Source organism: Corvus moneduloides, chromosome 25 (genome assembly GCF_009650955.1).
Source record: "Corvus moneduloides isolate bCorMon1 chromosome 25, bCorMon1.pri, whole genome shotgun sequence".
NCBI lineage: Eukaryota > Metazoa > Chordata > Aves > Passeriformes > Corvidae > Corvus > Corvus moneduloides.
In genome coordinates, this window is record NC_045500.1 from 822,194 (window position 1) to 847,020 (window position 24,827).

General features: G+C 56.9%; 1 protein-coding gene across 2 annotated transcripts in view; it reads left to right on the top strand.

Moving 5' to 3' along the window:
• Nucleotides 1-24,827, top strand: part of ETS1 (ETS proto-oncogene 1, transcription factor) — a 76,309-nt gene that overhangs the window by 17,958 nt on the left and 33,524 nt on the right. The window contains exon 1 of one of the 2 annotated variants that reach the window (XM_032133709.1): nucleotides 11,581-11,743. The exons of the other annotated variant lie outside the window; for it this stretch is intronic. Within the exon in view, the coding sequence (XP_031989600.1) occupies nucleotides 11,674-11,743 (70 nt within the window). The 5' untranslated portion in view covers nucleotides 11,581-11,673. Of the gene's footprint in view, nucleotides 1-11,580; nucleotides 11,744-24,827 lie in introns of those variants that run through there. 2 annotated transcript variants of the gene reach the window in all.

Here is a 24,827-nt window from a genome sequence, read left to right on the forward strand (position 1 = left end):
GAGACAGTCCCACGGGGCAAATTTCAGGAGTTTTGGAGTTGGTGTTCAGCTCAGATAAGCCCTTGAGAGTACAGATACTTTATCTGAGCCTTATCTGAGCTATTTGCATCACTTCAGCTTGAGAAACTGCTGTCAGACGTTTGGGGAGGGGGGGGGGGGTCAATTAGGATGGTCTGTCTGTTCCTTTAATTGTTATTTCCAACACAGAGACAATTCCAGGAGGATGGGACTGTCCTGTGCCCCAGCACCGCTCCGGGAGTTCATCCAGGCTGGAGAGGGGAAGAGCAGGAGGAGGTGCCAGGCTTAAAGGACAGCATTAGGATGGACATTCCTTGAAAGCCCTGGAAGGGATTGCATCTCTCTGCTCTCCTAAAGTGGGATAGAAATCAGCCCCTGCTGTTAATTGGGAATGGGAATGATTCCTCCTTTTCTGAGCAGAGCCAGGACTGAGCTTTCCAAAGGAGCTCTCTGCACCTCATTTACCAGAACCTGCCTTGTGCCTCTTTCTCACCTTGCCTGGAGCTCCTGGGGGGAATACGGTGTCCCTGATCTCTGGCTGCTCTCCCAGATCCCTCTTCACCCCAGCTTTGCAGCAATCAGCTGTTGGACAGCAGGGACCCTGCAGGGCAACCTCCTCTTCCCAGGGCGTGAGGGGTCCATCCACCCGAGCTCCCAGTCCTGGTGACTCTTCCCAGCACCCATGGTCATGGAGTCAGAGAAGCCCAGAATGGTTTGGGCTGGGGGACCTCAAAGCTCATCTTGTCCCCTAGTCAGGAACACCTTCCACTGGGCCAGGCTGCTCCAAGCCCTGTCCAGCCTGGACCTGAGGCTTTTTATAGGAGAAGGGTTCCCAGGGATAAGATCTGGGAGACCAGGCTGAGTCTTACCGCGGGGGTTTTGGAAGACCTTGGCTCCATCACTCACCAGAAAGTCTTTAGGCATCCAAACCCCACTGCCTTCCACTGGAGTGAGATCCCTAAATCCCTGCAGCCGCTCCCGTGAGCCCCTGCACAGCCGTTTCTCACGTTGGAGATGCAGATGATTAATTCAGTGCACATTTTATGGCCGTGCTTAATTCAGCGAGGTCAGGGGAGTGGCTGGGGTCCCTGGAGAGCGGGGCTGTGCGAGTGCTTCAGATTACACACAGAAAGAGATGTCTGAAGTGATCCTTGGCTGCCAGCATGGCCGGCCCTGGAGCTGCCTCCAGCCTCCCCAGCACGTGCTGGACTTTCCTGGCCCTCCGGATGGACCTTCCCCTGTGGGCTTTGGGATCAATAGGCTTTGGAAGAGGTGCACTGGGTCAGCTGTTGGCTGTTTGACCAGAGCTGGCATGTGGCTCCTCTGTGCAGCTGGTCCTGGGGAGGGACAGGCAGGGACAATGAGGTCCTGCGTGTGTTGGGATGACGGTTTCCCTGTGGGACAGCCATGGGACACTCTCTCCCTGTCTCCAAGTGGCTTCAGCGAGGTGTGGGAACAGTTTGGGATGGAGGGTGACATTTGCACACGGGCTCATTTTCAGCTTTAGGCTCACCAGAGGAGCTTCTCCATGTTCTGGGAGCTGCTTTGGAGACCTCTGATCCCCTCTTAGAGCCAGGGCTTCTCTTGATGTTTTTCCTTCCCCTGTGATGCTTCAAGGGCAGGTTGGGATGCAAAGCCGGGATCTCCACAAATCCCGGGCAGGAGGGTGGAGCCCAGTGGGGGTTGGTCTTTTCTCATGGCTAAGAAGGGACTGGGCACGGGAAAACAGCCTCAAGCTGTGCCAGGGTTGGGTATTTAGGAGAAATGGAGAAAAGAAACTGCTCCACTGAAGGGGAGATTTGATTTCTAAGGAGATCCAGCCCAAACTCCTTCTCCTTAACTCAGCAGCAGTTCTTTTTCAGGAGTCAGGAATGCCTTTGTCCCTGGTCTGTGTGATTCACTCTCCACATCTGAGGTTCAGGCAGGGCCAGGGGGCTCTTGCTTTGGTCAAACTGATGTCAGCACTGAGGTAGAAAAGGACAAAAGGGAGAGATGCCCCAAGGGAGCCTGTTAATGGAAAAATTCTAATTTGGTCAGTTCCAGGCATTTTGCAGAAGAGTCAGCGCTTGGGAGATTTCAGCCCAGTTTTCAGGCTCCAAAGACTAATTCTGGAAAGCAGTGATGGAAATAAAGCTGGCATCTCCTCCTGCCCTGGACCAGCTCCTCCCCACGAGCAACCTTGGGGTATCTGAGACATCTGCAGAGGTGTCCAGACTTCTGCTTTGCATGCAGCCCCTGCCTGACCCCAGGAGAGCAGAGGCCTCCTGTGTCCAGCAGCTCTGGCAGTGTTTCCATCCAGGCAAACAGCCACGCCGTGGAAGTGGGAGCAGTTTTCCTTGCTCGGCACTAATCAGACTGACAGGATAACGAGGCAGCCCAGTAGCTTTGCTTCGCCTTCCCCTTGTGCCGAGTCCCAGGCTGGGTGTCAGCTCAGTCCCCATATCTTGAGGAAAAACGTCTCTTTTTTTCCACTTTTCTCCTTGTTGCTGCCAAAAGTGAGAGATTGTTGGGCGGCAATCATCAATATTTTGTCAAAACCAAATCCAAATATTTCCAGCCAAACCTCAGCATTTTCTGGTGCTGATGCAAAAACAAATCTCCGTGGGAAATGCCAGCAGGGAAAGCAGATGGAGCAGCGGGCTGGGGCGTTCTGCTGTCCTGGCTCTCTGGCTGGGATGTGCGGCCGAGGGGCTGCGAGGCGCGGGGTGGTTGAACCCGAGAGCTAAATTTGGGCTGCTCTGTGTTTATTCAGCGTAAACAGCCGTGCTCTGCTGACCTGCACAAGCAGCCCGGCCCGGGCAGCTCATCCCACAGAGTCTGGAGCGCAGCAAGCACCGAAATTCCCTCCCTGCTTTCCAGGAGCAGGACGTGCTCCCTCACCCCAGCCACACTCTGAGCTCAGGGAATGATTTTAGGGGCTTCTCCCAGCTGCTCCTGCCTGGCTGTGGTCACCCTGCCCTTCTCCCCCCACATTTTCCCCTGCCCTTAGCAGAGCCATACTTCCACAACCATCTCTCTTCCCAAATCCCTTCCCAGGGGCCTCACAGCTCCAGAGGCACCGGATCATGGTGGGAGGACTTTCCCCTCCACACCCACCTGAAATCAGGGGTTTTGGGGCTCTCCCACGCCCGCCAAGAGCACCTTGCCCTGGCAGGCCGTCGCTGCCGCTCCTCACTTCATTAGCACCGGGGATGTTTATAAATGGCAGGATAATATTTTTCGTTTCCAGTTTGGGTTTCCAGGGCAGCCACTTTCTGAAGCACTTAGGAAGTTTAGAGAAGATGAGGTTATATAAACGGTTTTCCCCCCCTGGGCCCTTATTAATCAAGTGGCTGTGGAGCCATTCCCAGAGCTTTGGGATCGAGGGCACTGGCTGGGTGAGGGGAGGCAGCTTTTTCTTGGCTCCTGCCCTTTATTTGGGAGTTTGGGATGGATGGACTCTCAGACCTGGCTGTGGGGTTTGAGGACTGAGGAGGCTGCTCCAGGGTTGTGTTAAGCTGGGTTTGGGGCTGGGTTCTTGTGCAGCCCTTCTGGGCCTTCATGTGAGCCACGGCACATCTTTAAAGGACGTTTTTCCTGGCCCTGTGGACGCATCCCTGTAAAATTCGGTTATTTGGTGTAAAACCTTTGCATTTCCTGAGTGTGGGGTAAGTCTGATTTCAACAGCGACGTGCATTGAGTTGATCCCTGTGCTTTTCCAACGAAGCCCCATGGGTGTGCACATGCACTGATGCATAATTCCCCGATGCATTCCTAAAGCCCCCCAGCTTTCTCCCACCCAAGCTCCACCAGCAGCTGCTCCCCAGGGTGGGTTTGGAAAATAGGAGCCAGCTTTGGTCCCCATTAGAACCAAACCAAGCTCTGCCTCCTCCTCTGTGTCCTTCCTCCTGCTGCCTCCCCCCACACGGGATGAGGAATGGAGGTTTGCTGTTTTCCTTGGGTGGATGGAGCTGTGCAGCAGCAGTGGGTCCACAGGAAATCAGCTCATTCATCTGCTGCCCCACCTTCCCAGTCCTCCAGCCAGGCTCCCTCGGTGTGAAAACGATGATTGAAATAGCCAGGGGTGGGAAATGATGATTTAAAGGGGGTATTTGCAACTGTTGCTGACTGGGGCCTTGACAGAAAGGAACTGAATTTCTTCCGGGTCTTGGGAGCCTGTGGGGAAAGGTGTCAAACATCTGGAGTGATTCAGGGGTTCTGAGCTGTTGTGCTGGAGCTCAGCCCGAGGAACTGGGCTGAGATGGGGAGAAAATCGTCCTGAGGCTTTGGGGTCGAGCTGGTGCAGGTTGGGTGCTCAGAAGGTGCTCGTCCACCTCCCGCAGGGATGGATGAGGGGCTGTGGTGGCTCCATCCATGACCCGAAACATGACATCCCAGGACATTTCAGGCAGCCTTGGGGTGTTTGATTCATCATCTGAGTGGATTTTCTTCCCTTCCCAGAACTCCTTTTCAGATTGGAAGGAAACCCCAAGCCCCAGAGGTTGTTTTGTTTCATCTCACAGAGCACAAATCGGCCTTCCCAGCCTCCCTTTTGCCTCATCCTCATCCTCAACCTTCCCCTCCCACAGAATCCTCAAAGAGGTGAACTAACTGGGTGAAAAGAGCTTGTTAACAAATTACTTTTAATAGGCCTTTTTTTTTTTTTTTCCATTTTGCAATTCCTTCCCATATTAAAAGTGCAAAAATAGAAAGTTTTAGCTCTGGTTGAATGACACAACATTTTCCTTGTTTATTTTCTTTTCACTGCTTTAACCCAATGAGAAGTGTGGGAAAAATAAAAAAAAACCCTGACAAGAAACTGGTCTGTATCAGCCAGGAACGTATTTGGAAAAAATATTGCATCTGATTTTTTCAAAGCATGAAAAATAATAAATAAATAAATCATCTGTTTTCACGACTTTTGCTGCAGGCAGTTGGGAGGTTGGGATAGGGAAGCAGAGTGTGCTGAGCCCTCTTGGATCTCAGGATCTTTGTTCAACAGCTTCCTGAAAATGAGATGAGGAGGAATGGCTTCAGAGTGGAAGAGGGTGGGTTTAATGGGATACTGGGAAGGAATTAATCCCTGTGAGGGTGGGGAGGGCCTGGCACAGGGCAGCCGTGGCTGCCCCGTCCCTGGCAGTGTCCAAAGCCAGGTTGGACAGGGTTTGGAGCACCCTGGGACAGTGGAATGTGTCCCTGCCAAGGCAGGCGTGGCACTGGACGAGTTTTAAGGTGCCTTAAACCCCCCGAAGTCACCCGTGGCTGTCGCGGAATGACCGTGTCCCCTCCGGAGCCGCAATTCCCTGCCCAGCAGCTGTTCCCATTCACACCCGCAAGGATTTAGGACCTTGGGCGAGCTAATCAGGAGCCGCTCCCGGGGAGAGAGGCGTGTTATTTAATTAGCCGCACAATGGGCTGGCTGGGAGGCACGTGGTGGCTCTGATGGCAGCGGATAGATGTCCTTTTAGCCGGGCTAATTGTTGGGAAATAGCGGGGGCTTTGTTCAGCCCCAGCGTGGGCTCTGTGATCTCGCAGAGCCCGGGGGCTGCCCCGCTTTATAATTTTAGACAGATCCATTCAAGCCTGGCCTGCAGCGCGGGGCCGAACAAGCCGGGCATTGTTGCCGAGCCAGGGGCGGCGGCCAAGAAAACCACCCCGAAAAACCCAAACACGTGTAGGGAGGAATATTTCCCTGGCGTTTGGTCGCTGCCAGGCCAGGTTGCCAAGCGCGGACAATTGCGGGAGAGGAGGTTTTTCCTCTTTGAGCCGCCTTTGCAGGCGGATCCCTCATCCCAGGAGTGATGCTGGGGGTGTCTCTGCTGGCAGAGACTCTCTGGGCAGGGCAGTTCCAGAGCTGTGGGTCTCATCCTGGAATTTCCGTGCTCCGGGATAATCGTGCCCATCCCGGAATTTTCTCCCCAGACTGGCTGTGTGCACCTGTCACCTCACGGCCGTGGCAGGGCAGTGGTTTGGGATGGAGGCACCTTGGTTGGTTGTGCCTCTCAGGGTCCTGTGCAACCAGGGATGGAAATCCCAGTTCTCTTTCCTGAGCCTTCCCCTCAAATCTCTCTCTGGAGAGACCCCATCACGGTCCCCCACCCCTGAGCTTTTCCTTTGGCACTGCTGAGCTCCCAGCTCCTTGGGAAGGGAGAAAGCACCACCAAAAAAAGGGATGGAAGCACAAATGTGGAAATGCCGACCAGGAATTAAACTTCCATCACTTGAACCCCTCTGTCCTGGCCCCGGCATTAACCTGGGGGTCACCGCAGTCCTGGGGTTTATTTTCCTGGGCTGGTCACTTCCAGCTGGCTGCGAGCATGGGATTCTCCCGGTGGCTGCCACTTCTAAGGCTGTGGATTCTCTACCAGAGCTTGGAGCCGGACTGACCTTCCTTGGGAGGTGTTTGTGTGGCTCTTGGACCTTGCTGAAGTGAAATGAGGCTGTCCCTCGGCGCTTGGTGAAGCACTGGGTGCTGTTTTGCTAGTGGTGGGTTTTGGAAAGATGGGAAGGGCAGAGAAGCATCAGTGATCAGAGCCTGGCTGTCAGGAGACCGTTTATGAGCAAGGCTCCCTTTGCCTCTCCTGCATGAACCCTCCGTGCGTCCCAGGGTAGGGAATTTCAAGGGCTGCCAGGGATCAGCTCAGTAAGAAGAGACTGGTGAATGCCGAGAGTGCAGCCACAAGCTGTGCTGCTTAAACCTGAGCTGGCTGCTGTTCGTGCTCTGAAGGAGAGAGATCTGAGGCCAGAGAGATCCGAGCAAAGGTGAGGGAGGGCGTCCTGCGGGGGAGATTCGATGTGTATCAGCTGCACACGCCCGGTGTAATTGTGAGTATCGGGAGTTCAACAGCAAAACCCCTCAGGGTGTGTTGACCAAGAGCTTGGTGCTGTGACTTGAGGGGAGAGGGAAAATGTCCGGAGAGCAAAGAGCGCTGCAGAGCAGCTTACGAGGGTTTTCCATCCAGCAGGGACACGAGTGAGTGACCGCACGCCCGCCAAGGAGATTCCCGTCAGGGTGGCATTGCCGGAGCCCAGAGCAGCTCCCCAGGTGCGGGATCAGCACCTCTGGGAGGCACTTGGAGGTGCTCGGGCAGCTCCTGAGGCTGGCTCGGGTGCCCCGGCGTGTGACGGGGCTGTGGCTCTGCGTGCCGAGCCTTGACCCCCGCTGGCCACAAAGCGGCTTTTGTGAGCCCTCCCCGCCGGGACTTAATGAGAGCAGGAGCCGCGGAGGCTCGGAGCCCGGGGACAGGCGGTCACAGGAGGGCATTGTGGCAGCGATGGCCCGGGGCTGGGCCGGCCCAGGGCTGGAGATCCCAGCGGGAGCACTGCCCTGGCTGGGGGACTCTCCATGCCTCCAGCCCCGCAGCGAGGGCACCCCAGAGGCCACATCTGGGGCACGGTCAGCACCTCCGGGACCCCGGCGCTGGGTCTGGGAGCGGCCCGGCTCCCACAGCCCGCCCGGGGGCACACGCAGGATGTGCCACTAACGAGCTCTGCTGCCCTGCCCGAGCCAAAAGCGGGAGGCTGGGTCAGCAGGGCTACTCCAGCCTCCTCTTACCAAAATACTCCAATACTTCCCAGCTATTACGGCGCTTGAAAGAATTTCTCGTATCATTTTAAATTCCAGGAAGGGTATCTCCCCGGGGAACGGCCGTGGCAGCTGCCTGCTCTTTCCTCTCATTGCACAGGGCCACCTCCACGCCCAGGGCCACCTCCCTGCTCTTTCCTTTCTTGGAGTGGTGGCCGCTGCTCCTTCCAACGTTACGATAAATCCTTTCATGTCTCCCTTTCTCCCTGGAATTGCAGGACAGTTTTTTGCTTTTTTGTTCTTTTTTTTCCTCTCCCCTTTGCTCCTGATTTTTGTCCCATGCCCTCTGGATATTGTTTACTTGACAAAACATCAAACCCAATCCCTGACCGCTCGTGATCATTAAAAATCCCATGGCAGTTTTGGGGAAGGCTCCAATTTGGCTAATTACGTTCTGCCATAAATATCCCCCTGCAGTTTTAATTGGATATGGTGTTCTTCATTTCCTGGCCATTACAGCTGGGTGGATGCTCCACGTTATTCCGTGGCCGTTGTATTTCACACCATGTTTTGGTAGCAGCAGTGCTCGGAAAAGCTCATTCTCCAGACCAGAAGTCACACCTAATTCCTGCTGGGATGGGAATGGGGAAATGCAAGGGAAAGGAGAAGCTGTCCCAGCTCCATGGCATCTGAAGGAGAGCCAGCAGCTGCCCCGGGCTGGGACAGGAGTGAATTTGGCCGTGGGGAAGTGAAAGAGCCACCCCAGCCAGGAGAGAGGTCATGGAAGGTTCGGAAATCACGGCAAAGTCTCTGCTCTCCTAATACCTTTCCTCAGTGCTAAATGAATAATAATTATTATTGTTCTGTTAACCCAAGGTTCGTCAGCGGCCGCGGGAACAATGGGGCATTACTGCCCGTCCTTTCTTTGTTCCCAGCGTTGCAAACAGCGGGGCGCTGCGGCAGGAGGGCAGAGGGTTATCGCCCATCTCTGGGCTGCAGGGCCGCTCTCCAGCCCCGCATCCTCCCTCCCCGGACAGAGCCTGAGTGGATATTAACGCTCAGTAACCACCCAGTGGAAAACGAGGGTGAGACTTGGATGGGGAAGAGGAAAGATTTCTCTAAAGCCTGCGAGCAGCAAATAGGAACCAGTTGCTGGGGCGAAGTCATGTTTGGCAGGTCTTGGACTCAGAATGGTCACATCCCAGCTGAAGAAACTAATCAATGGATTCCTTCCATGCCTTCTGCGAACACTGAGCCATTGAGCGGCTCAGCTGGAGCTCAGAGCCAGGGCTTTCATGTTGCAGCTCTGAAGTGAACACAAATTAAGGCGGCTGCTGGGATAGAGTTCGAAGGAGAGATTCAGCTGCCCTGGGAGGAAACCTCCGTCCGCAGCCACTCCGTTGTTTTCCTCCCCTTTGGGGATTTTTGCCCTGGTGCTACTTTTGGAAGCATTTCCAGTTTCCCTGTGTGTAGGGCTTGTCATGCATTGCACCAGCAAAATGGAACACAAGTTTGGGGAGGCGCAAGGGGATGAGGCAAAGCTCAGAGGTCCTCTGCAGCCATCCTGCCCCAAGCTGGGCTCGGTGTCATTGGCTGTGTGGGATCAGGGCCCAGCCAGGATGCCAGCAGCGTGTGGATCTCTCCTAATAAGAACCCCACAAGCTGTGAGAAAGGTCTTTATTAGCAGCTTTGTCGTGGTCCAGAAGAGAAGGATCTCCAGCACAGGTGCCCTGGAGTTCAGCCAGTCCTCGAGACTGTAACACTGCAGGAGAGGCCGAGCCAAAAGCATCGGCCCAGGGGAGCGAGGCTAAAGCAGAGACACCTCAGGGCCTCCTCTGTTGCTGCGTCTCAATCCCTGCAGCTCCATCCTCTGCCCAGGAGAGCCTTGTGCCGTGTGACACCAACAGCCTGTCCCAGTTTGTGTTTGGGCGAGTCCCGGTGACCTCGCCGCGCCTCCTCCTCCTCCCCTGTTTCGGTCCGGGGGTTGTGGTTTGCTGCAGCCGCGCTCCGAGCGGGGCGAACGAGCCGCCCGGGGGGGTCATTTCCATACGGTTGGGACCGCAGGTGCTTTCTGCTGGCTCCGGCAGGCAGCTGCACAAACCGGCACCCCCGGCCAGCTCCCTCCTCTCCCTGCCGCGGGATCCCAGCCCGGCCGAGCGCGGGAAGGAAAGGACTGGGGGGCTCTGATAACTGCATCGGGTTTCTCTTCCCAAGCCTGCTCTGGAGGGATCAGAGATCAGGCAGCTGTTTCTCCTGAATCCCCTTTTGATTTTCAGCTAGAAACGGTCTGCTAAATCTCTCTGTAGTTTCTTCCTTCAATTGTTGCTGTAGGGGGAAGAAAGAAACCCAAACCGGGGGCAGGTGCAAGGACATGAGCCTGTCCTGGGGAGGGACCACATTTTATCCCTGCAGCCATCCTCTTCCCACCTTCGGATTTCCAGGTTCATTCCTGTGGTAGGTTCCAAACCACCAGCCGAGGTTTCCAACTCTGAGCATGGCTCAGGTTCTCCCGAGCCCTCGGGAATCAGTGGAGGAGGTTTTTCATCACAGCAAATCGCTGGTCCCACTCCACTGCTGCAGGAATAGGTTGCCCAGGACTGAGCTTGCAAGTGAATTGGAAACAAGACTGCCTGTAAAACTGGGAATGGAGAGGTTGTCAGTGGGTGAGGAAGATGAACTTTGGGCCGGAGCTCCCTGCCGGGCTTTGCCAGCTCTCAGCCCCCCTGCTGCTCGATCTGCCTGCCTTGGCAAAGCCGTGCGTGCAGCCAGAGCCAGCTCTGCCCCAGCACCTCGCAGCTTCTTTCGGTTGCACAAATCTCCTGCTATAAATACGCCCGTGGTGGCTGAGACAGGCCCCGCTGCAGAAGCGAAATAACCTGAGCTGCAGCGTTTGAATCTGCAGCTCATCTTTCGGGGCCTTGGGAGGTTTCAGGGGTGTTTGCAAGCGGGACCCTGGTCCATCCCAAGGGCTGGGCAGTGCCATAACCCCAGGCCTGTGTTCACTTGAGCCCATCTTTGATGGGAGCAGCCTGATCTGCCCCAGAGAGTCGGAGGCTGTTACACACTTTCAGAGTGAGAGAACCACAAGAGCTGGTTGCTAATGACTTTTTTTCTCCGTGCCGGTAAGCTGACATCTGTGAGTCATTCTCTCCTTCTGCTCTGCCGTTTGTGGTCTGAAGTTTGTGCTACCTAAATACAATCAAATAGATTTCATGTGAAAACCGGTATTTTTCTGTTAACTCCATGCCGTGCTGGCATGATACTCATCTTGTATCTTCAAGATGCTTTTTATCCAGTCAGTTCCCAACTCCTTTTGGCCTCCCACCTCTACCAAGCAGGCCTGGGAACAGCCACCCCTGGCTGTCACCCACCAGGACACAATGTGCACAGCTCTGCCCTGGCTGTGCCCCTGAGTTCGAATGTGTGGGACAGGATCAGGCTGCTCCAGGCGGGATGGTGGGAATGTGAAGGGGTGATGGAAACGTGAGGAGATGAAGGGGTGATGGGAACTGAAGGGGTGAGTGTGGAAGGCAGCGGTTCATGTCGAGACAGGCGGGGTGAAGACAACTGGCCCAGTTTCAAGAACCACCGGTTTCAGGCAGTGGCTCCAGCCGGGGCGGCATTTTCCCGTGCTCAAACTCTCACTCCGCCGTGTTTGGGGGCCGGGATGCGAGCAGAGGTCGGGGCGGAGGCGCCCTGGATGCGCTGCCCCCCCTCCATGCCCGGACCCCCCGTTCCCCCGGCAGCGCCGGCTCCGCTCCCCGCGGCGCCGGGGGCCGGGGCCGCCTCCGGGGCGGGGCGGGGCGGGGCGGGTCCCTCCCGCCGCTGTCGCCGCTCGGGGCCGGCCCAGCGCCCTCCCCTCGGCTCAGCCCGGCCGGGGCGGCGGCGGCGGGGACGGGCGAGGCGGAGCGGAGAGGAGCAGGGAGCGCAGCGCAGCCGGGAGCGGAGCGAGGGAGCGCGGAAGGAAGGAAGGAAGGAAGGAAGGAGGAGGAGGAGGAGGAGAAGGAGAAGGAGAAGGAGGAGGAGGAAGAGCAGCGGGAGGAGGGAGGCAGCGCCGGCCGCGCTGCCCCGGGCGCCCCGCTCCGCGCTCGGCGGGGCTCAGCCGCCGCCCCCCGCTCCCGGCGCGACGCCCCCGCGGCGCTGCCCCAGCCATGAAGGCGGCGGTGGATCTGACCATCATCAAGACGGAGAAGGTGGACATCGAGCTCTTCCCGTCCCCCGGTGAGCGCCGTGTCCCCTCCGCGCCCCGCTCCGTGCAGCCCCATCCCCTTCTCCCTGCGAGGGCGGCGGCGGGAGAGGTTTGGCCGGGGGGGGAGGGGGTGATCAGAGAGGTCGGTGTGGGCTTTTTGGGGGTGTCTTTGGGAAGGGAACACGGAGCGCACCCCAAGTCGCAGCGCAGCGGTGCCGCCCGGGCTCTGCCCGCTGCCGAAGGCCAATTGACTTTCCGAGCGCTTTTACGACTTTCAATCCCCCTCCTTCTCCTAAAAACCATCCCGCCGCCCCTCCAGCCTCCTTCCCTCATGCGCCTGGCATCCTTGCCGGGATGCAGGGAAGCCCGTCCGGCGGCAGAGACGCGCTCCCCGGGACTCCCCCGTCTCTAGCTGGGATGTGCGTTCCCCCATCCCTCGCTGAAAATGCCTTGTGTGGTCCAAGCACTCGTGGTATTTGGGAAACACCGCTCCAGCGGTAACTGCTCTGGATTTTGCACGTTTAATCCAGGAAAACCCGCCGCTTTGATTTTTTTTTTCCTCCTTTCTGGAGCTGGATAAATGGGTGGAGAGAGCAACACGTTACTGAAGGGAGGCGAGAGGGGGTTTGTGTGTGCTGTAGCGGTGAGTTCAGCTGCTGCTGGCTGCGGTTACTGCTCCGAGCCGAGCCTTGACCAGAATAAGGGCTGCTGTTCACACACTGCTGGCGTCGGCTGCTCCTGACCCCGGGCGCTCAACTGCTCTCTGCCCTGCCCGGGCGAGGTGGAGGATGGAGCTTGGAGGGCCCGCAGGAAAAAAAAAACAAAAAACCTCCTTTTTCTGCATAAAACGAGTCCTGTTGCTTCATCTCTCCCTGCTGTGATTCCCACTGGAAGTTTGCTGGATTTTGTGCAGGGCCAGTGCGGCGAAGAAAATCAAATTTAAGATTGAGCTGTACGTTTCTCTGCTGGTTAGGAAGTTTCTAGGAAAGCCAGAAAGGAGGCAGAGCTCCTGCAGGCATTGGAATTTTGGGCTGCATGTGGAAATAAAATGACAGCTGAGTGCTGGAGCCACACAGGGGTTGGTGCTTAGACTTCAGTAGATGCTGGTGCAGCATCAGCTGGGCTGCAAAGAGCTCCAAAGTCAGCACCCACCTGGGCATCAGCCATCCGTGGGCTACGGAGTGTCCAGCGCAGGAGTGTCTCCCTTGGGATCCCTCCTCCCGTCCTCTGACCCTGTGCTGGTCAGAGCAGGGCCGGTGCTCCCTGCCCCGACAGCAGGGCTGCGCCTGGCTCGGGGTGTGGGCTGGGGGCACCAGGCTTCAAAATGCCCGAGGGATGCTGAGGATGCACCCACGCAGCTGAAATGAGAGGCTCGAGCGGAGCTGAGGACCCGCTTGTGCCTATTTCCTAAAACTTTGGTGAAGACTCACTCCTGCCCTTCAGCTCCTGAGGGCAGTTTGCTTTGTTGGAAGGGCAGAAAATGGGATAGGAATAAACACCTGGACCATCAGGGTGGGATGAGGTTCGCTTTTCACTCCAGAGTAAAGTATCTGTTTAAATTTGCACTCTCCTGGTGTGGGTGGGAGCTCTCACAGAGGCTCTGGGTGTCTGAGCCCTGGAGCAGTGGAATTCCCTGGTGCCCGAAGGGAGGACTGAGCTTCACCCTGCCTTAAGCTCATTTTCTTCCGTCCCTGAAAGCTCTGCTGCAGCTGATGTCAGCAAACAGTTCTTAGAGCCGACCCAAAGTTTAAACTCGGGCAGGAAGAGCGCTGAAAAACACAAACCCGAGAGGTAGAAAAGAGCTGCCCCCCCATCGGGCTCGGCTGCAGCCGCTCCTGTGCTGGTGGCTGCGCTCGCTGGGAGCCACAAAGGTCAGCGCTGTCAATTAGCTGGCTTAACCTCATTTCCCCTCCAGCTCGGGGAGAACGCGGCAGCTTTCTGGTTTGGTGGGATTGATGGTGAGGGAAGGAGTGAGGATGCTGCTGGCTTGTGTTCCTGGGATCCAACCATGCTGCGGGGAGGGAACATCACTTCTCTCTGCTCCTGGAGGACTCATCCGCTCCCTGACGGCTTCTTCAGCCCTGAATCTGCCACCAAGTGTTCCCATCGTCCTGAATTCCAAAATGGGCTGAGAAGGACTCCAGCCCCTTGTCCCTTCACAAAGCAGCCATGCCCGATGTGATCCCTGGGGTTAACCCTGGGCAGGGAGGATCCCTGCAGCCAGAGGATTTCAGTTGTGCAGGATGTTTGATGTGCCAGGTGCCCCATAAAACCACACCCCTGTCCCCTCTCACCCCCCAAACCAAGCACTGCTCCACCCCGCACCTCTGCCTGCAACACTTCGGGGGGATTTGTGGTGTGTCCGAAGGGTTTAAAAATAACCTGGAGGGGATGTGGAGTTGTAGGAAGCTTCCAAAGCCAAATTTCCCCCTCCACCCGTGCTGTTATCAGCAGGAATGTGTGGGTGAGATGAGCAGAACCCCAAGGAGGTGGGTTCTCCTTTAATGTGCCATTTTATGTGCATGGATATTTTTATGAGGCTCTGATGGAGAGGACAGTAACATCACTTGTGGTTGTACCTACATTGCCAATCCACCAATGGCTGGGTGGGACTGTTTTTGAGACAGTAAAACCCCAAACCACGCAAAATTCAACCCCAAGGGGAACTTCACCTGGGGGCTGCTGAACGCTGCCGTCCACAAATCACTTTGTTTCCTGCACGCTCCGTTCGCTGGCTGTGGGCAGAGTGGGAAGCAGCTCCCGGAGCTGTGGGGTGTAGCTGGGGTTTCCAGGCACTCATCTCTTGCTAAGGAAGCTGCGGATTTGCTGCCCCCGAGGTCCCAGAGCAGGGTTGTAATCCCAGGTGTCGTTCCCGGTCATCCCAGGTGGAGCAGGGATGCTGAGCTCCCCATCCTGCATCCAGCTCTCCTTTTGCCTGCTTTCCCTGGAGGTGTGTTACAGGAGCAGGGGGGGATTTGTTCCTGGAAAAGGGATTTGCTCCGCGCACACGCAGCACAGAAATCCGGACTTTTCGGCTTTTCGGCTCTTCCCATGCCTACCCTGAGGATAGCTGGGACATGGACACGTTGTTTCCATTGGCCTGTGCGTGGGTGGCATCCCAGGGGTGTATTTTTATCTGGCAAGAGCCTTTCCCTCTGTTTAGGATTTGGGACGTCACTTGGGGCTGAAGCAAGATTTTCCCTTCCAACCCAAACCTCTGTAAGATTCTGGTTCTCCTGCTGTAGTGCTGCAGGGTACAGGAAAGCTCCTGCACAGCTTCCGTGCTGCTTTTGGGTGTAGGAGCTGCCTGAATCGTGCTTCTCCCTCTTCCCACAGCCAGGTCAGGCTTTGCTTTCACTTTCAGTGCAGACAAATACGGGAGTTTGCATTTAAAGCGAGCCTGGCAAATGCGGAGCCCCTCCACAGAGCCTCGCCGCGGGCGAGTGGCAGAGAAAATCGCTCTTCTTTAGGTTTCAGGAGGGGATCCTTCATTCTGCCCTCTGCCTTGTCTAGGCAGGACAAGTTTGCAGCCATCCCTGGCTCCCAGGTGTGCAGGGAACCGACTCACAGCTGGATCGGCCCGTCCAGCAGGGCTCAGTTTGCTGAGCTGGTCGGGATAAAAGCGCTCAGGGACCTGGAACATTGCTCTCATCCAAAAAGAAGGGTTGGATCCTGCGTTATCTCCTCCAGCTGTGTCAGCTGCTGCGTGACTCAGTTTCCCTGCTGCTGACGGGAGCTGGCTCCTGCATGGCCACGTTTTCTTTCCATGCGGGATAAAACCCAGCAGAGAGCTCCAGCATTTCTCTCCCCGCTTTGGGATGTTCTCTGTCCCTCGCTCTGCCTCAGAGGTGCTGGGAGAGCGCCCACCTGTCCTCCCCGGGACACGCAGGATGCCAGAGCCTGGGGGAAGGAAAGCACTGATTGGTGATTCCAGGGATGCGGGGAATCGCATTCGGATCTTTTGGGATGCTCTGCTCTGCAGTGCAGCCAAGGTGAGAGCCGGGCTCGGCTGGGGATGCTCTGTGTGGGCTGGAATCATCAGCAGCGAGGCTGAGGCTCGGAAATGGAGGGCTTGGGGCTGCTCTCGCCTTTTCGGTGCTGATTGCCTGTGGAGGAGGTGAGAACTCAGCTGAAGAAGAGCAATTACCTCTGTATGCGCTGACAAAATGCCCATTACTGCGGTATCCAGCCGGGATGCGGGAATGAGAGGTTCCCAGGAGGGGGGACTGGCTGCGCTTGGCTGCCACCAGCTCCAGCTTTTTTCGTGTCGACTTCACACCAGAGCTTTGAAAAGGTGTGGAAAAGGGCGACTGGAGGAGCTGTCCCTCAGGGACACATCCACCAAACGCATCCCTGGTTTTAACCTGGGCACAGGGAGGGAGATTTCCAGGGAACAGGAGCAAACCCCCGTTCCTTCCACATTTCCATCCCCAGCTCCCCAAAGCGCGCACCAAGGGTGTAATTACAGCTTCGTTGCGTGGAGTAGCCCCTAATTAGCCGTGTAATTACAGCGTGCCATGTTTTGATGGGCCTTATAGAATGTAGGGATAACGCTGGAATGCTGCGCTCCAGCTCTCCAGAGCGAGCTGCTGAGACATCCTAAAACTTCCTGCACTCCCAAATCCAGAGCAGATTGCTGGCAGGCCGGCAGCAAGGGGCTGGGACTCCAGCGGGTCTGGGGCTGAGCTTTGCCAGGGGATTATCACAGAATGCCAGAATGGTTTGGGTTGGAGTGGCTTTAAAGATCTTTTTGTTCCACCTGGGACACCTCCCACCAGCCCAGGCTGCTCCAAGCCCCATCCAACCTGGCCTTGGACACATCTCTGGGAGGCAGCTCTGGATTTGCGGCTGTGGAAGTGCAGAGGCTGCACCCTCTGGAATGGATCCTGCTGTGTGAGGAGCTGGGAGCAGCTGGATCAGGCTTAGGGTGCAGAGGTTGTCCCATAGATTAAACCCTCGGGTGGGTGTGGGTAAGACCAGGCCGTCTGAATGCACTTCGGGGATGTGAACTGGCAGATCTGTCACCCTAAATGGCTCTTGTCAGCTGTGGCACCAGGATCTGCTGGGATTTTGGGGAAGGAGGGAACAAATCCAAGTAAATCTGTCCCAGATAAGGCAGGAGGGTGTTTTCCTCTTTGCACTGTCAGCTGGTCCTTGCATGGCACAAGATGAGCAAATCGCAGGATTTGGGACAGTCACTGCTGTCCCTGATTCCAAGGATGGAGCTCTGGCACCCTCCAGGCTGACAGATCCTGCTGGAGGAGCACCTGTGCAGGGTGGGGATGTGCCAGGACTGAGGAGGTGCACAAGGAGGGGAGGATCTGCTTTATTTGAGCACTGAAATTCCCCTGGAGCCAGGGCCCGACTGTGATTGGGGATCCTCATGGGAATTGGGATATTCCTACAGGAGCAAGGTTGTGCCTCTGCAGGTCAGGCCCTGAGTCCCCAGTTGGCTTTTTGGCTGGGAGTTCCTGGTGGATTCCAGTGTCCCCAGTGCCTCCTGGTGCAGCTCCAAGCCCCATCCCAGCAGGAGCCAGTGGCACAATCTGCAGCTGATCGGAGCAGCACAGCTGCCTCACAGCCAAAAATCAGGCCTGCAGCCCATTTTTGTAACCCCACGCCAGTTATCCCTCTCAGCTCTTTTGTTCCTCTTCCGTGACTAAGCTGCTCGCTGCCTGTGTTTCTTTTTTTTTTTCCTTTCATTGTGTAGTTTATAATCTTCCAACGAGATACAGACGAAAATTTGTTTGCAGTGCTGGCCAAGAAGGCTCTCGTTTCCCTGGCACGGGGCCATGCTTACATCTCCAGTCAAAATACTGCTGGTTAAACAATAAATATTTATTGATTCTCCTACGAGCTCCTACATTTTTCCCAGGTGCAGTGGAATTTGGGGGGGGGGAAACTCTTGAGTGCTGCCCATGGCAGAGCCGGGAGATGGCTCCGAGATAACGGGCCTGGAGTGGGGGATCTCCTCCTGCAAAGGTGACCCTTGGAAAGCTGGGCTGGGTCCTGCAGCTCAGCCCTGCAGAGCTGCTCTCAAACCTCCAGCCCAGCTTTTCCCAGGCTTGAGGATTCGTGCCCGCAGGCTTCCCTGGCAATTATGGGAAAATGTGGAAATCTACACGTTGTGCCTGGATATCTCCTGGAACAGGGGAGGGACAGTCTGGGGTGGGCACAGAGTTGGCAAAAAAAGAAATAAATCCCTGAATCCCAGAATGGTTTGGGTTGGATCTTAAAGCTCATCCAGTTCCACCCTTGCCATGGGCAAGGACACCTCCCACTGGCCCAGGTGGCTCAGGGCCCTGTTCAGCCTGGGCTCAGGCACTCCCAGGGTGGTTTCAGTTTGTGATTTGGTCTCAGGGCAGCCACCCCCGGCTCTGGAGCCATTCACAGGCTGCAAATGTTGCCTTGCAGAGCTGGAGACAGAGCCTTCGGTGCTGTGCTCAGAACTGCTCCAAGGTGTCCCATCCTTCTCCAGAGCGGTGGCCCCTGGATGGGGACAAACCCTGCTCTGTCACCACCATCTCTTTCTGAACTGAAACTCTGCATTTTTATGTTGAGGTTTTGGGGTTTTTTTCACTCAACTGCCAAAAATCCAAGACCTGATTTGCTCCTCTGCCCCATGAGCAGCACCAGCTCATGGCAGCAATGACCCTGAGCAGCACTGGGCAGGTGCCACGTTTTGCCCTGTCCCCTCCCTGGCCGTGCTGACCTTGTGCACTTTCCTGGCTCTCCAGGCCGTGTCCAGCTCTGGGCAGGGCAGGTGGAGCCGGTGTTTGCAGGGAAGCAGGAAGCTGGTGCAGCACAGCCCCTCAGCCCCACATCTGGTTCCTGGATAAATAGAACCTGCCAGAAAAACATCACAAACGCGCCGAGACACAGCGGCTTGCCTCCCCAGAGAGGAGAATCCCCTCCTTTGTGTGGCTCCCTCTGGGTTGGGAATGAGGAAAATCCCCTCGTTTGTGTTGCTCCCTCTGGTTTGGGAATGAGGATTGGAGTCCTGGTGACAGCCACGGTTGTGGATTGGGATGTGCAAAGTCACAGGGCTCTGTCTGGGTCTGAACTGGGCTCTGGGGCTGTAATTCCCATTCTTTCATCTCCCAGCTGGTGCTGGGCACAACAGCAATCCCTGCTCCAGCAATTCCCTGCTTTCCAGCCTTTTCCCTCGTGTTTAAACCTCTCCTATAAAGCCAGAAAAGGCAGAGACCTCCAGCTCAGGTGGCTGGTGCAGGAACCCTGGGGTTATCTGGTCTGGAACAAATGTCCTGGGAGGGAGAGTGTGCCAGGAGCACTGCTCTCCTCTGGGATGGGGCCGTGTGTGGGATATCTTCCCACTGAATCCCAGTTTCTGGGATGGCTGTGGGGCTGCAGGCTGCCTCCTCACCCCAGCTGAGCATCCAGAGCTTGTTAATGAACAGAATGCATTTTCTTACACGGAGGGGATGCTAAATTGGCTCCACATGGATTCTGGAGGTTGTCGCACTTTCCCGGAGGGTGATGGCATGAGCAGGAATGTGGGATTGATGAAAGAAGCCAGACACTGAGTCAAAAGCTCCCCCTCTCCCCTCGCCGTGCCCCCTCTCCCCCCATCCCATCCCATCCCGAATACTTGACGTGATTCCAAGGCATTCTTCACATGGCTGGTGGGGAGCGCGGGAGAAGCCAGCCCAGCACTGGGATTTTCTTTAAATGCAGCATTTTTGGTAAAGCTTTGGGGTCTCTGACCCCGAAAGTCATCGAGGAAAGGCTTGATGAGACCTTGTTTTTCAGGGAAACTGAGGCACGGTGCTCCCATTCCACCACATCAGTGAAGTGGGATCATCCCCAGTCGGGTGCTCCAGGTCTCCCTCTGCTTGCAGGATTCCCATTTTCCATGGTCTGTGTTCCACTGCCCGGCTCCTCCCTGGCTCCTCCACAGCACCAGGCAGGCCGGACCCATTCATGTCCCCCAGAATTCCCAGTGTGGGGGTGCTGGGTGACTGGGGCAGGCGAGGGGCTCAGCATCCCTCGGGAACCAAGAGTCTGGCACGGCGGGATGGGGCTTGCTGGGATTCCCACTGGGATGCTGCCCCTCCTGGGATGGCCCTGCAGGACAAAACTGCTGACTCAGGGAAGCTGCCACCACCACCAGCAGACCCCAAAAGCTGGAACTGGACACCGGGCAGTGCTTTGGGGGTTGTTTTCTGTTGTTTTCCCCCCGTTGTCAGCACTTTTTATCACAATAATCAAACTGCGGCTTTTTGACCCACATGAAAGTTTTCTTCAGAGGTGCCTGTGTGTGTTTGTGCAAAGCCAGTGAATTTTGGTCACTGCTCTGGAAGCAGAAAAGGGGATTTTTGTTTTCTTACCTTTTAGTTTTGAGCAATTGTTTACCGAAACCTGAACCCTCTGAAGAAACAACTTGCAAAAGCTGAGTAGTCCTGGCTTTTTCCACTGGAAAATTAAAAAAAGATGGAGTGGAACACGTGAAATTTGGGTCTTTTTTTTCCCCCTTCTTTTTTTACCCATTATTGTTAGAAGCGGTTTGAAAATGCAGTGCCAAGAGCTTTCTCTTTTCAAGTGCTTGAGGCACGTTACCCAACTGCTCCATCCCTCAGAGTGCTCCATGAGGTCAGCAAACGCAATTCCTCCCGGTCTGCAGCTGGAAATGAGGAAAAACTCCTTTGCTCAATCCCTGGCATCATCCCCAGGCAGCGGAGGAGCCCAGCAGGTTGGGAGCGGCATCGCGGTGCCCCGAGCCCGTGGCATTTCCCAACCCCATCCTTGTGAAGGGTTGCCAGGGAAGTTTGGGCTCTGGGAAGGCTGGGAAAGTTTTCCTTTCCAGCGGCAGCAGCGGGATTTGGGATTCGGAGCTGTCCCGGTAGCCTGGGCCGTTCCTCGCTGGGGCTCTTCCCATCCCTTTAAGCGGCTCCAGATTTGAATTTGGCTCCAAAGGCCGGGACATGAAAGGCCCCGGCCCTGCGCCTGTTTGCCTTCGAGCGGGATGACTCGCACCATCCCTGCTCCAGACAGCCGAGCCCGAGCGGCCGGGGCCATATGGATCCTGTAGAGTGACCCGGCTGCCCGGCGGGATGGGGAGGGAAGGAAGGGATCGGCGGGATGGGGAGGGAAGGGGGTCAGGAGAGGCTGCCCCGAGCTGTGTCACCCCCGGGCTGGACCCTCTCCCCCTCTGGCGTCTTCAAGGGCTTCTGCCTCCTGTGGCTTCCCAGGCACTCACTGAGAGCCACAGTTAGGCTGAAAGAAATTTAAAAAATAAAAGAAGAAAGAAAACGGGGGACAAAACCCCGGGGAAAAAGGAGGGCAGGGCAGGGCAGGGAAGGGCAGGGCAGGGGAGGATGATGTGCCTTTAAGCCGCGTGTGTAACTGCTCGCTAATCTGGTGACTAACTCCGCGCGCGGCTGCCAAGCCGGGCTCCATCCCCAGCCCAAGGCTCGGGAGTCATCGGGTCCCCTCCCTGCCCCATCCCGCGCCCCGCCGGGCGCCAGCCCCCCCCGGCCCCCCGCACTCCCCATGGCAATTTATGTACTCATCTGGAGGGCACAGCCCCGGCGGTCTCTTGACTCAGCAGTCCGGGGCCGATGGGAGCTGCGGGAGCAAATTCCAGGCAAGAAATAATCTCATGACTTGTCTCGGAAAAGATTGCTCCGCAAAGATCCCCTGACGGTCACGGAGCGCTCCGTGCCGGCCCTGCGGCACAGCCCGAGCAGGCTCCCGATTTCCCAACCTCGGGCAGCCGGGGCGGCCGGCCAAGGATCCCGCGGGGACTCGCGGCAGCTTTCTCCCTCGGAAAAACAGGGCTGGATTCGGGGATGGGCGATGGCACGGGAGCCTCGGAGCCGATGCCTGCCCCCCCCGGGACACAGGGAGCGGGGGGCTGGAGCTGGCCAGGGCAGGGAGCCCGGAGCTTGGGGCTATGTTGGTTTTTGGGGCATTCCTCCTTTTTCCCCTCCACTTTCCAGGGAGGGTTTAATCCCTTCCTTCATCCCAAGGCAATTTTGGTTCCTGCATCAGTGTTTTTGCCCAGGCACTGGCATCACCTCCGGCAGGGCTGGCACCAAGGATGACTTTCGAAGCACATTTATCCTTCTTTCTTTCTTTTTTTTTTTTTTTTTCCCTCCTGTTGGCTTTTTTTTCATCCTACATTTCACTCATCCTGGCCTTCTTTCCCCACCTCCTCCCCATCCAGAGGAACTGGAGCTCCATCCCTCTCTGAGGGCTCTTTGGGAGGTCTGGTCCCATGCCCGGTGCCTTCCCGTGGGCGCTGGGAATGGGGTGGGATTAAACCAAATTGGGAATGAAGGATTTTAGCAAACCTGCATTTTTCTGGGAGGAGAGCCTCGGGGGCGGGCAGGGCTGTTGGACTGACAGCTCCTGTGCCTCCTCCTCAGCTGGGATCAAGAGTTGGGATCACACAGCTCCTGGGGCCAATCCCACCTCCCTGGAACGGAGCTGGTCCAGTGCACTTGGAGATGGAGAGGAACCAGCCTTGGATCACTGAGGAGTCACTCCTGGAGTACCAGGAGCTCCCAAGGGCATCTCACACCCCTCCAACCACACATCCAAGTCCCTGCCAAAGCTCCTCCAGCCTCGTTAGGGTTGATGGAGGATTCCTGGAGTTCCTGGCAAGGGCTCCCAGCTCCCGAGTCACCAAATGCCGTCCCCTCCACCCCCTCCTCCACTGAGTCTCTCCTAAAGAGCCTCTTGGCCCGAGCAGCCGAATTCGATCAGCCCTTTCACCATCTGCTCCCAGGCACTTCTGCCGGGGAGGGCTTGGGGCCAGGGAGGCTGTAATTCCTTAATAGCTTCCGGATGCTGCGCGGGGTGGATGCGAGGCCTGGGAGTGCCTCAGCCTCTCTCCCCCAGCCCTCACCGAGGTTTCCAAGCTCAGGCTTCCTTTGGGCAGATCCGAGCACCTCCAGCCGCTCGGGTTTATCCCTGCCTGCCCTTCGCTCTTCCCGCCTGAGGCCAGGAGGTGACATAATCCCATCCTGGACAGCGCTTGGCTCTGGGATGGGGATGGCTGAGGCTGATGGGGCAGCCCAGCTCGCCTTTGGCCGCCTTCCCCAGCTCACTCCCACCTTCATCTTCCCAAGGCTTGGTCTGGCCCAGTCCCTGCCCTGGTCCCTTCCCTGGTGGGGAGTTTCCTAGAAGTAGGAGCTGTAAAACGAGAGCTTCCTGGGGTCGATTGGGAAAACCCTCGCTGTTGTGCCTGAGCATACTGGGAACCTGGATGTTGTGTGGTGTGACACATCTGGGCAAAGCCCAGGAGCCCCGAGCTCAGCCTGGATGGAGAGGATTAATCCTGGGGCTCTCTTGGAAAATCCCCTTTGTTTGTATTCTTGTCTGCTTAAAAATGAAGAAAACCAGGAGAATTGTTCCTGGGAAGTTATGAAATGAAATTGCTTTGGCACTGCTGTTCCTGAGGCTGGCGTGGGCTGCAGAACATTGGTTCCCAGGTTTCTCCCAGGCCCCTTCCTGGCCTCCATCACTGAGGGAGCTGAGCTTGGCCAGGGGACAGGGAGGTGAAATGGTCTAGGGCTGGCAGGAGCATCCAGGGATGGCCTTGTCCCTGGTTCCCTGCTGGTCCCGGATGGGAAGCTGACCCTGGTTCTCCTCTCGGTGATCCCTTGGCTTGCACAGCTTCCAGCCCAGCCAGGAAAAGGCTCCTGTCCCGTTGTGGCTGCTGGGATCATCTGCTGCAGCGCAGAGCCTGTCCCGGGGCTGGGGGGTGTGCAGTGTGTGGGACACGAGTGGTGCCTGTGGAGGTGTCGTGGTGGCATCAGCAGAGTCACAGCCCGAGGAGAGCAGAGGAGATGGGGCTGGCTCAGGTGGCAAAGCAGAGGGAGCACCTTTTCCCTCTCCTGTCCAGCTGGTTCTCCCTCCCCTCTGGTGGGATGCTGCTGCACTGGGAGATGCAGCTTGGAAAGGAGCTTGGAGCGTGCAGTGAGTGCTGTGAGCTGCCCTGGGCTGGGTTTCAGCTGCAGAGTGGCTGCTGGGGGGATCTGTGTGTATTTGAGGGTGTGTTTGAGTGTGTGTTTGTGAGTCCTGGCAAGGGACACCCTCAGAGAGGAGGGGTCAAGGCACTTGCGAGGGCAAATCTTCAGGGGAGTAAATCCAGGGATGCAATGGAGTCAATCCATCAGCACACGGGAATCGGAGGTGTGTGGATTGTTACCTGCAACCCCCTGGCAGCTGCCAGCAGAGCTGACTGTTTGCTCTGAGGAGTTATAAATAATTTTGTTGATTAAAATGATTGATTATCCTCGGTCTAATATTATTTAGGCAGAGCAAACAGTGCTGAGATTTACCAGCTGCTCTCTGACCTCCCAACCCTGATCTGTTTGCAGAAAGCCTGGGCAATTATTTGTTTGATTTCAAAGCTAAATATCCTAATCTTCCCTCTCCGCCTTTGGAAACTGCAACTGGCACCGGGACAGCTCGGGCTGATAAGGGAGGGTCCTCGTGAGCAGCGACACTTCCCTGGGCACAGAGGGCTGAGGGGGGACATGGCGAGCTGGTGGTCACAGGTGAGGACAGGGAGAAGCTCTTGGCCTCCTCCTCCTCCTCTGCACACCCCCAGGGAGCCGAAGCACTCCCAGATGTGTGGAAAAAAGGGATGCTGGCAAAGCCTGAGCCAGAGCGAGGGCTGTCTGTGGGCAGGGCAGCCGTGATCCCTCTGCGAGCCGGGGGGACGCGATGCGCTGCGACTTGCAGCTGCCATTGAGCAATCCCGGCTGTCTGGCTGGCATTGCCCCGCGGGGAAGGGGTGGCCGGGAAGGCTGCGGAGGAGGGGGTGGGACAGGCAGGAATCTGCAGCTGCCGAGCGGTGCAGGGCTCGCCCAGCGCCCGGCGCCCGGGGCGGCAAGCGGAGGTGACCCGGAGCTGCCGAGCCTCCCTGCCTCGTCATCCTCTGATCTTTCCGCATCACCGCCTTCGTGCTGGCAGCATCCCGTGGGGATGTTCTGGGCTTGAGGAAGCCGCAGGACCATCCCTAGGGACCTTCCGCTCGTGACTGCACGGACGCCACCAGCGCGTCCCTCCCTCGCAGCTCTGACAAACATTCCCGGGGCAGGAATGGGAGCTGGGGAGCGGAGCAGAGCGGCTGTGATGTGGCCG